The sequence below is a fragment of the Lipotes vexillifer genome, unplaced genomic scaffold (assembly GCF_000442215.2).
Source record: "Lipotes vexillifer unplaced genomic scaffold, Lipotes_vexillifer_v1.1 scaffold2818, whole genome shotgun sequence".
NCBI lineage: Eukaryota > Metazoa > Chordata > Mammalia > Artiodactyla > Lipotidae > Lipotes > Lipotes vexillifer.
The window spans coordinates 248,815-261,245 of NW_006792582.1; the positions used below are offsets into that span (position 1 = coordinate 248,815).

Here is a 12,431-nt window from a genome sequence, read left to right on the forward strand (position 1 = left end):
TTATTAAGAACAAAAGAGGGGTTTGTATCATTAATAAATAAAATTTAGAATGTTAAAAAAGTAATTTTTAAAATCTTTTTAATTCAAAAGATTTGCATATATTTAATAATGTACATAATATATTAGTACAGACATATATATGTAGGTAAATACCAGATTTGGGGATGTGGGAATAAAGTTATTTTATTACCAGGGATGCATGATCAAAAAAATTGGAAAGCCATTGAACTAGAGAATGTTTAGTCTCCGAAAACCAGGTTATAGCTAGAGTCAGGTTGTAATATGCTATAGTTGCTTAGCTTTCCTTTGCCTTTCCTTACTCAGGTCTCGTGTATTCTTTTCTTTTTTTTAATACATTTATTTATTTTATTTATTGGCTGTGTTGGGTCTTGGTTGCTGCGCGCAGGCTTTCTCTAGTTGCAGGGAGCGGGGACTACTCTTCATTGTGGTGCGTTGTGGGCTTCTCATTGCAGTGGCTTCTCTTGTTGCAGAGCATGGACTCTAGGCCTGCTGGCTTCAGTAGTTGTGGCACGTGGGCTCAGTAGTTGTGGCTCATGGGCTCTAGAGCGCAGGCTCAGTAGTTGTGGCACACAGGCTTAGTTGCTCCACGGCATGTGGGATCTTCATGGACCAGGGCTCAAACCTGTGTCCCCTGCATTGGCAGGTGGATTCTTAACCACTGCGCCACCGGGGAATGTTAACCATATTTTTTCACCATATTTTCCAAATAAAATATGGTTATTTTCTTAACCATATTTCCCAAATAAAATATCGAGACATATGGTTTCACAAGGCTGAATGTACTAAGAACTGCAGTAGATCAAAAAGTTGAAATTGTACCTATAGTTTATAAAAATTGGGTGTAATAGTTCTAGCAAGCCTCTGGATCCCTGTAGGAGACAATGGATTTATTTTCTTTCTCTGGAAAGGTACAATAGTTGCTTTAATGATCCTTTTGTAAGCCTTGTACAGAGGATCCCTTGGGGAGCTGGATAGTCTCTTGTGCCTCTCACTTCCAGGTGCTGAAGTTCTTAAGGGACCTCTTCACTCTCCCAAATCACTCCAGGAGACTGTTTAGTACATGGACCCTAGAGGTTGTGAGGCCATTTAGGACCTGAGGAAATTGTTTCTTCCTATGTGTCTCATTAGCCATCAATAACTATTGTTTCAGATAATTGAAAGAATAGAATCCTTGGAGTAGATATATAGGATGTGGTACTTGCCACCAAGTAAGGAGTTTTGAATGAATGAGCACTATATTGGGGCAACTTTCATGTTCCCCTTGTTAATTTTGATTGCATATTCCTGATAATTACTATTACATGAGGTAATTTAAAATATAATATTAGCTAACATCTCAAATATGTTCTATGATATGGAGAAGTGTGTTAATAATTTTGGGAAAGTAAGCTCATTTGGAAATTTTAGTAATGCCCCATCATGACAGGCATTGATGATCATCCTAGAGTTGTACTTTTCTCCATTTGGATTTTTTAAACAGCTACTAAAATACTTTGGGGAGGGCTGTGCATAGGTATATGTGAGCCTGCAAACATACATACTATACATACATAAACAAACAGTGTGTGCATAGACTAAATCTGGAGAAATACTGAGAAACTGTTAAGAGTAGTTGCTTTGGGAGTCAGATTGGGGAAACTGGTTCTGCACTTAGTATTTTTATCCCTTTTTTTATTGTGTTAAAATACATATAACATAAATTTACCATTAGTGACATTCAGTATATTCACAATGTTGTGCAACTGTCATGAATATCTAGTTCCAGAACATTTCCCTCACCCCAAAAGGAAACCCTCTACACATTAAGCAATCACTTCCCATTTTCCCTTTTCCCCAGGCCCTGGCAACCACTGATCTACTCTGGATTTGCTTCTTCTGGATATTTCATATACATGGAATTACACAATATGTGGCCTTTTGTGTCTGGCTTCTTTCACTTAGTATAATGTTTCCACGGTTCATGTATATTGTAGCATTTATCACTCCTTTTTATGGTTGAATAATATTCTGTGGTCTGGATATGCCACATTTTATTTATCCACTTATCAGTTGATGTACATTTGGGTTGCATCTTTTTGTTATTGTCAGTAGTGCTGCTGTGAACATTTTTGTACAGGTTTTTGTTTGAACACCTCTTTGCAGTTCTTTTTGGTATGTACCCAGAAATGGAATTCCTAGGTCATATCGCAATTCTGTGTTTAAGTTATTGATTACTTTATAGTATCATTTTGAGGATCATTATTAATAGCACATAGAGGTCTAAATAGCTCTATATCTTTGAACAGCTTTATAATAATATTCCATCATATGGATGTCTGTCTCCTATTGGTAGACATTTAGTTTTTCTGTGTTTTTCTGTGATTACAAATAATGCTGCAGAGAACATTGTAATGTAATAAAAATCTTTGTGTATTTCTCTACCTAGTAGGATAAAGTAGAATTACTGGGTCAAAGGTGTTTTTAAAATGTATATTATTGGGCCTCCCTGGTGGCGCAGTGGTTGAGAGTCCGCCTGCCGATGCAGGGGATACGGGTTCGTGCCCCGGTCTGGGGGGATCCCGCATGCCGCGTAGCGGCTGGGCCCGTGAGCCGCGTAGCGGCTGGGCCTGTGAGCCGTGGCCGCTGAGCTTGCGCGTCCGGCAACGGGAGAGGCCACGACAGTGAGAGGCCCACATATCGCAAAAAAAAAAAAAAAAAAAAAAAAAAATGTATATTATTAAGCTGTACTAATTTATACTCTCACCAGCAGTATATGAGGGTTCCTGTTTCCTTTCTGCTGATTACTTTTATTTTATATTAAACATAGCTAATAGAATAATTATCCTATGATATTATTTTGATTGTGTCATTTCCTGGCTGAAGACACTATTATGTTGGTCCCTTATCCTTAATAATAATAATATATGCCATTTTTTTTTCAGGGAATCCAGTAATATAAGCTAGATAGTTTACATATATTCCATTACTTCTCTTACTTTATTTTATAGATGGCTGAGAGAGATTGTGGCTTTGGTCACACAGTTAGTAAGCAGGAGTTTCAAACATGTTTGTTACCAATTTCTTATGATTCACTCCAGAAATAGTCTCTGCATATACAAGCATAGATATTTGGGTGTATGAGTATGTGTATGTGTGTGCCTCAAGAAAAAAGTGTTCAATATTTTCAAATTAAAAAATAAGTTGTTGTTGGGAGTTCCCTGGCAGTCCAATAGTTAGGGCTCCAGGCTTCCACTGCAGGGAGCATGTGTTGGATCCCTGGTCAGGGAACTAGGATCTCACATGCTGCGTGGGATGGCCAAAAACAAACAAAAATAGCTGTTGTTGACATATGGAGCAAAGTAATATTTTCTCTATAGCCAATGGTTCTTAAAACATGGGTTATGGATTGATCCCTTGTGTGAGAATCACCTGAGGTGCTTTTTAAACTTACAGAAACCTGTGCCCACCCCAGGCCTATGGAGAGATTAAAAGGCTTTAGAGTAGGAAGGCTTTCTTGCACTTCTGAAATCATATTAGACAGCTACTACTCTGTTTATTTATAAGTCAACCTTGAGGGTGAGGGCATTTCATCATTCAAAGTAGAGGAAGCTAAAGAAGGAAAAGAAAGGAAATATGATCCTGGCAAGATAGGTTGGGGCCAAACTGTAGGGTCAGAAATTCAACTGTTCACTGGTATTTAATACAGCAGTATGGACAAGCTACCTAATCCTTCCAGATATCAATTTCCTCAACTTTATGAGGGTATAGGACTAAGTTTCTAAATATAGCATAGTGTTGAACAGCACTCAAGCCAGTCTGCCTGGGCTTGAATTCTGGCTCTGCTACTTACTAGCTCTATGACTTTGAGCAATTTACTTAACTTCTCTGTGCCTCAGATTCCTCATCTGTAAAATGGGGATGATATTGCCCCACAGTGTGTTGTGGATTACATTAAATGAGTAAATACAGGTCAAGGTCTTAGAACAGTACCTGGCACATAGAAATGGTATGGAAGTATTAACTGTATACCTTTCAGTTATAATGTCTTCCAATGCTGAGATTTTGACTCATTACCAGGTATCTATTCTGAACACTAGGACACAGGCATTATTTACTTAAGAGGACTCATGAAGAATCATAATTAAGATGCAGGACTTCAGTTTTTGGATCTGCCCCCACAGCTGTGTCAGATTATGAATTAAAATTGGATAATGCATTTCCCAGTGGACACCTTGCACAAGGGTTTCATTCTGCAACTTGTTAAGGAAAATGGCCTTATAGGCTTAATTAAGACTATAAACCCTGGAATCTACTCATTGTCTCGCTAAGATGCTAATAATCATTTACACATGTTGACTGAACTGATATCACCCTAGTTACTTTATTATTTTTCTGTTGTTTCTGATACTTATAATTCTGGCTACTGTTTTGGCATGTACTTCTGTAAAACACACTGTGTAATAGAGAGTAATGTAGTTGTAAAATAGCATAAGTATGCTTGAGGATCAGAGATGTGAATTCTGGAGAACAGCTTTTCCTAAGTCATAACAGTTGCTTACATGTAAGCCCCATTAGAAGAACCTAAAACCAAGACACTGGGCTTCAATGTAAGGAAAAGTCAGTAAAAAAATGAGCCAAGATGTTTTATCTTGATTTAAAGATTTTCAAATAATTTTTTTCCTCTTCGGGGTAGAATCCTTAATAAATAAAACAGATACAAACAACACTATGCTGTGCCTGCCAGCTTTCTTTCCGCTTATTCCCATTCCTACATGGCCTCTTAGTCACTTTCAAGGAACTCTAGGACTCCTAAACTCGCAGTTTAAAAATCAGTGATGAGAACAAACGTATGGATACCAAGGGGGAAGGGGGGGTGGGATGAGTTGGGAGATTGGGATTGACATATATACACTATTGATACTATGTATGAAATAGATAACTAATGAGAACCTACTGTATAGCACAGGGAACTCTACTCGGTGCTTTATGGTGACCTAAATAGGAAGGAAATCCAAAAAAGAGGGGATATAAGTATATGTATAGCTGATTCACTTTGTTGTACCATAGAAACTAACACAACATTGTAAAGCAACTATACTCCAATAAAAATTTTTAAAAAAAGATGTGGTATATATAAAAAATGGAATATTACTCAGCCATAAAAAGAATGAAATAATGCCATTTGCAGCAACATGGATGGACCTAGAGCTTAAAAAAAAAATCAGTGATGTAATTGATTATAGGTGCATTCTGCCTATAGCATATTATTTATTTTTTCTAAGAAAATTGTGAATGACATAGAAACCTAATTCCCTGTTTGTGGAGTCTGGATCCTGTAATTTATGTTATCTTTTTTGCTCTTTCCTCCCCTGGGATACACTCTTGCTTTTAATCCTCTTTCTGGAGGCAAACCTCAGCACTTTGTATCCTTCCTATGGACACAGGATTGATCTAGAGGCAATTGTGCTAAAAGCTGTCTAATTGTAGAAAAGAAGAACCTGATTATCATGAACAAGAACTTGGTTAAAACCTTTATCTTGAGCTCAGACTGTTTCTTTTTATTCATTAGATTTGTCTGCCTCTACTCATTCCAAGGTGGTGATCTTCACAGTCAACTCTCTGGGTAGTTCTCAGTCCTACCTCGACGTGGTACAGAGAAATGTGGATATGTTCAGAGCCTTTGTTGCAGCTCTGGGACATTATAGTCCACATGGCATCCTGCTCGTTGCATCTCAACCAGGTACAAGACTTTATTTTAAATAAATTTGGTGGTCCAGTGTATCAGTAGAATCGCCATTTCTGATAAAAGTCATAACACAAGGTTATAAAGGGACAGCCAGAGCATTCAGTTAAATTGCTCTTATGATGAACAATGCAGTATTTTCCATATCCTGTCAACCAGTTACTTCTTCTGACTGTCATTAACTAGAAGGTTACAACTTACAATTTTTTATATAATATTACTATTAATATGTTCCAGGTTGTTAGCCATGCCTTTCTCAGTGAGAAAATGGTTAAACGCCCAAGAGAAAGATGCAGTAGCTTATAGGAAGGATCCTTTGTTAGCTCTGAAGTGTCATAAAATGTTAGTGAGCACACCAGAGTGCATTTTTAACATTTTGTATTTTAAATTGTTTCTCAAATTATTTGAGAAATTTTTTCCAAAGAATTAGGTGGTACTGGACTCAAATTGGTGAACAGATTTTTTTTTAATGTTCCCAGTATAGGAGTATGATATGAATTTCACTTGTTTTCCTATAGCAATTGATTGAGGGATGTTGGTTTAATTCCTGACATCCTTTTGGCACATAAGAAAAAAATAGTTGTATTTTTGTTGATAATGCTGTATAGAATGGTGGTGGTATATGAATCAGTATTTTAATTTAAAGATAGAAATTCAGCTTAAGCTAGATATAAAAGAGAACTTGATCAATGAAAAAAATTATTTTCTGGTTTGCTGTACCCAGTTTTCATCTTTCTCGCTTAACTGCTCTAGGAAATTATCTGTTTTCCACTCTTAAATTTATATTTAACAGCAAAGTTATGTAAAATCATGCTGAAACCTGGTTAGTTGTTTTTAATTATTAATTAAAATTAAAATATATTAAATTTACATAATATATAATAAATTTTAAAATATGTTATGCTTCATAGTGCATTTAGAACCTAAGAAGAGTATATACAAGTTTTAATATACTTATTAAAATAATAAATATTTTGTTTAGGAACTAGGTTAGAAGTACCCTTTTTAAAATATTTATATTTTCACCTTGTATGTAATATTTAGTGGAAATCATGACCTATGTGACGTGGAAACTGAGTGCATTTCCTGCAAATCGAGTGATTGGAATTGGTTGCAATCTGGATTCACAGAGATTACAATATATTATTACAAATGTTTTGAAGGCACAGACTTCAGGAAGAGAAGTATGGGTTATTGGTGAGCAGGGAGAAGACAAAGGTAAGAAATACATGTTTATTAGTTATGTATATTGATAACCTACATCACCAGAGGCCATGATATGCATGATATGCACAGTTCTGGGGACTCCAGAATTGTGGCACTTAATTGGCTTTCTTTCCACATTTGAGTGCCTTTTGTGTGACAGGCCCTGTATTGTGAATATACATTGCAAACATGTCATTCTGATTGTATTTACTTTTCTGTAAGTAAAAGGCAAGACCCCCTTAGGTTATATATTTTTATTTATCTTTTTATATTTTGTATTTGAATTTCAGCATCCAGGATCAATTTAAAAGTTTAATTTTCTGGAGAGCAACATTTACATAAACCCTAAAGCATATACAGAACTCTTTCCTTTACTCTCCCATCCTGCAATCTTGCTTACCTTTCCCTAAGTTCAGACTTTCTCCCTAGGTACATACCTCCTGTCTGTTTCTCACCTTTTTAAACAGAATTTTCATTCTTTATTTACCCTTATGGCCTTTTTTTTTTATCAGCTACTTGCTCTCTGCTCTGTCCCTACCACAGAAAGCATTCATAAAATACAGTCCCCTCGGGCTTCCCTGGTGGCACAGTGGTTGAGAGTCCGCCTGCTGATGCAGGGGACACAGGTTCGTGCCCCGGTCTGGGAAGATCCCACATGCCGCGGAGCGGCTAGGCCCGTGAGCCACGGCCGCTAGCCTGCGCGTCCGGAGCCTGTGCTCCGCAATAGGAGAGGCCACAGCAGTGAGAGGCCCGTGTACCACAAAAAAAAAATACAGTCCCCTGGATTTGAAAGCTCCTTTTCCTATCCCAAAAGAATGCTTTCCCTATTTGATTCAAGAATCTCTTTTTTCTTTATTTTTCCCTCATGCTATAAAGTCAGGTTGGTTAGGTGATAAAAGTGCTTTATCCTAAGTTTGTTCATTTTTATTCATTTAAACAAGTATATGAGTGTCTACTCTTCTCACTACTATATAAGATGTTAGTGTGATACAAAAGAGGCACAGAGCACAGTCTCTTCCTTCATCATACTTAAAAATTATTTTAGAGCAACAAGAAAAATATTTACAAGATGTTTTGGCTAACAGTGAAAGTATCGGATACTATTTGATTAAGTGCCAAAATGCATATATTTTAAACTTACAGTGCTTAGACACTTATGAGTGAGCATTTAACATGGGTTGAAATGACTGGAGAAAATTCTGTGTAGGCCATCATTGAACTGTACTTTGGAAGAATGAATAGGATTTGAATAAATAGCAAAGAGTGGGACAGACATTCCAGGAATGGGAAAACAGGCAAAGGCACACACTTAAGTATGGCATGGTCATGGGATAAAAATATCTAGACTGGTTGTTGCAGAGTTTCAACCAGATAAACTTGGTTGCTATCACATTTTGGAGATCCTTGAATACCTGATAAAGAGTTGGAAAGTGATTCTCAGGCAGAGGGGCACTATTAAAGGTATTTGAGCATGAGGGTAATATGCTAAAAAGGTAATTTGGGGAAAATTAATCATTGCTTACTCATTTAAAGTATATTACTATTACTCTATTCAGCCTGTAGGTGCTGTAGGGTAGAGCACAATGTAGAAAAGAACTTCTCTGCCTGTGAGGAAGTGATCATTTAACTGGAGAACTAGAGGAAGATTTTAAATCTGTATAAATCTGCACTGGCTACCTAGGAAGTTCAGTGCTAGAAAGAGTCAGGCTATAGAATAAACCTTAAGAAAACCTGACAGTGTGATTCAAGCAGAAATAGCTTTTCAGGCACAGAATGCTTCCTGACACTAAACACTAATCAATAGAACCAGAAAAGGGGAGCAAATAAGAACTTGGAGCAGATGTATTAGAGTAACAAATGTCTAGGGATTCAAACAAACTCAAGACCCCAAATTTTACTCACTACTACCATTTGAATTCTGGTCCATGTTCATCTCCTGCTTGCCTGATTATTGCAGATCTCCCAGTTAATGTGCTCTTTTCCCTCTAGTCTACCCTGTAAATGATGCCAAATTAATAATGATATTAGCTAAAACTTACAGTATTTGCAGTATGTTTCATATATTAATTCAATGTTCCTAAGTCACGTTCCTCTTTTCAAAAACTTTCACAGGCTTCCTCTGACCAAATTATTAAATTCTTTTGCTTGCCACTCAAGGAGTCCCAAAATGCGTCTTAATCTTCCTTCCCAATTACAGTTATGGAGAGAGTCATGTTATTAGAGAGCTGGAAGCAACCCAAGGGATCATCAATTACAGTTTGTTGTAGGGAGCCAGCAATGGATGGTAAGAGTGACCTCCCCAGGAGGCTGTAGCTTTTCAGGTCAAAGCGGGGCTAAAACCCAGGTCTTGTGCATCTCAGCCCCACCCCACAGCTTTGCTTCAGCCACAGAGACCTTTGTCTGTTGCATTTACCTTTCCCATAATCCCTTCTCTTTCTCTCTCAGCATATTCAAATCTCATTCTTCAAGATCTAGGTCAAGTCTCCCTTACCTTACCCTTTGAAGCTTTTCCTGATCATATCATTGCACAGTGATTCCTTCATTCCTTTGAGCTAAAAGCTCTTGCTAGCTATGTGGTAATTAACCATATATTGTCTCAAGATATTTATTCTTTTTTAACTGCTGTTTATTCTGATCCAATTTGAATTTCGTGTGTGTACCTTCTCCTTATTGAAAGAGTAAATTATTAAGCTGTTCTTTCAGTTGAAAAAGTCGTACTTTCACATTGTAAAAGGATTAAATAGTACAAAAAAATATGTAGTGAAAAATAAGTCTCCCTTCTATGCCAGACACCTAGTCCCTTCTAAGCCACGCAACCTTGCAGAAATGTTCTGTGTATGGACAAGCACATGTATGAAATATACATAATACATCATTCTCCACATTGCCCTTTTACTTATTGATATGACTTGGAAATGATTGCATAATAACATATATAGATCTTGCTCATCCTTTTAAACTACTGGATATACCAAAATTTATTTAACCAGTCCCCCTAATAAGCTATAATTTTTGAATGCATAAGAACATTTCACAATATGGTTATATTAATATCTCAAATTGTAAAGAGAAAATAAAGGATGGTGTGACTTGATAAATAAACCTAAGGTACTGTGCTGACTGCTGTTGGAGCTACATAAATGAATAAGAACCTGACCCTGTCTTTAGGCAGCTTGGAGTCTAATATAGGAAACGACTATAATTAAAGGCAGTGTTGACTTGCAATAAGAGAGGTCCAAGGGAAGTAAGACAAAAGCACAAGGAAGGGAGCTCTCAAGTAGGAACTAGAAATGGAGAGATGTAGGTGCATGTGAATTGAGATCACTTAAATATAACATTATGTAATATTTGACACATATAAAAGAATATGTATAGCATATATGTATGTTTTAAAGCATCATAGTAGAACAAACATTCATGAATCCATACTCAATTAAGAAAAATACAAATACCATTGAAGCTACCTATGTACTCTCCAACCCATCTCCCTATCTCCCTTCTAGGTACTACTATCAGATCACTTTTTATCCTGTCTTCTACTTTGTTTCAGAGACAGTTCTACCCACCGATAATTACCTTGGTCTTGAAGCCAGAAATGGATTAGAGGCTCCCTCTGCTGGTTTCATGTGTGGACACCAATTGGTTATATCTTTGCATAGGTGACACCACAGTAATAGCAAAATTAGAATTATTTTTTATTGACTATTAAATGCTTTGTATATCTCATTTAAAATTTAAAAACACTCCATGAAGGAGGTGGTAGTTTTCCAAATCAGATTCAATGAGGTTAACAATTTGTCCAAGGTTTACACATTTAGTAAGGGCAGAACTGCAATTTGAACCCTGGTCTGACTTCAAAGCTGTACTTTTTCTTGCTGTGACTTAATTAGATAATTTATCTTAAGCATTTAGTACAGTGCCTGGCACAGAGTAAACACTTACAAAATGGTAGCTGTTACTACAATGATCAAGATGGTGAGATGGTTATGAATAGAAAATTGGCAAAGGGACATGGAAAACTACACTTTGAAATAATGCAGTATTATGGTTTAGAAACAGAGTTATAAGAATAGCAGATATGTAAGTGAGATTATTTAAGTATTTCAGAGACAAATGACAGTTACAGCCTGGAGGAGGAATTACACGACATATAAGACCCTTTAGGATTTGTTTCATGCTTCTTTCCTCAGCCTCATCTTCTGCCATTCTGACAAGCATTTTATGCTAGTCAGATGATCAACTTGCAGCTTCCCGAAGGGTTCATGCACTCTCCTGCCGCCTTGCCTTTGCACCTGATGCTTCCTTTCCCTGAACATTCATTAATTTGGCTAAGTCCTGCTTACCCTTCAAGACTGGGCTTGAGGGCTTCCCTGGTGGCACAGTGGTTAAGAATCTGCCTGCCAGTGCAGGGGACACAGGTTCGAGCCCTGGTCTGGGAAGATCCCACATGCCGCGGAGCAGCTAAGTCTGTGCGCCACAACTGCTGAGCCTGCACTCTAGAGCCCGTGAGCCACAGCTACTGAGCCCGCGTGCCCCAACTACTGAAGTCCGCATGCCTAGAGCCCGTGCTCCGCAACAAGAAAAGACACCGCAGTGAGAAGCCGGTGCACTGCAACAAAGAGTAGCCCCTGCTTGCCGCAACTAGAGAAAGCCCGCGCATAACAACGGAGACCCAGTGCAGCCAAAAATAAATAAAAATAAATAAATAAATTTATTAAAAAAAAAAAAAAGACTGGGCTTGAGTGCCACCTCTCCCAGGAAGCCTTCCCTAATTCTCCAGGTTAAGTAAGTTTATGCCTCTATTATAACCACTATCACACTGTGTTATAATTGCATATTTACTTGTCTCTTCACCCCGACAGACTGTAAACTCCTTGAGCTTGGAACGGCCTCAGTAAATATGTTTTGAAATTAATGAATGATCCTGATACCATCTTGTTGTATCCAAAGGTCATTCATACAATGCCCCACCAAATTAGTCAGTAGAACATGTGCTTTGGAGCTGCTATTTTTAGCTGTGATATTGAAATCATATGTAAACTGCAGATAACTCCTTCAAATGGTGTTTTAGATACCCAAGGGCTGGACCTCAAAACAGAGTGTTAGATCATCTGCTTTGGGCATCAATCTTACCTAAAGGATAGGTGTTATATGTAATGGAAAAGAGAGATCACATGGTCATTTTTTATTAAAATTTTGGGGGTCAGGAGATTACTGTTTTTAAGGAGTAGAACCAGAAAGATTAGGATTGATTAGATCCATTATTTGAAAGGGATTCTTAAACTAGGATAAATATACATTTAGGAAGTGTGAAGGGTTGGGTAGTAAATGAACAAAAAAATGAAATATTTCAGTCCATCTAAACTTAACTGAAAATCCTAATGACTGTGTCAGAAGCAAATTTGAACATAGTGAAGCTTTCTCCCTCTCTCCAAACATTGTTTTCTCATGGCTCTTATAAGTCCAAACTCAGAGGAAAGAT

General features: G+C 37.3%; 1 protein-coding gene across 3 annotated transcripts in view; it reads left to right on the plus strand.

The window, feature by feature from the left end:
• UEVLD (UEV and lactate/malate dehyrogenase domains) overlaps nucleotides 1-12,431 on the plus strand; it is a 45,168-nt gene that overhangs the window by 27,021 nt on the left and 5,716 nt on the right. For all 3 annotated transcript variants that reach the window (XM_007465746.1, XM_007465747.1, XM_007465748.1), the window contains 2 exons: nucleotides 5,570-5,740; nucleotides 6,788-6,961. In XM_007465746.1, the coding sequence (XP_007465808.1) occupies nucleotides 5,570-5,740; nucleotides 6,788-6,961 (345 nt within the window). The remainder of the gene's footprint in view (nucleotides 1-5,569; nucleotides 5,741-6,787; nucleotides 6,962-12,431) is intronic.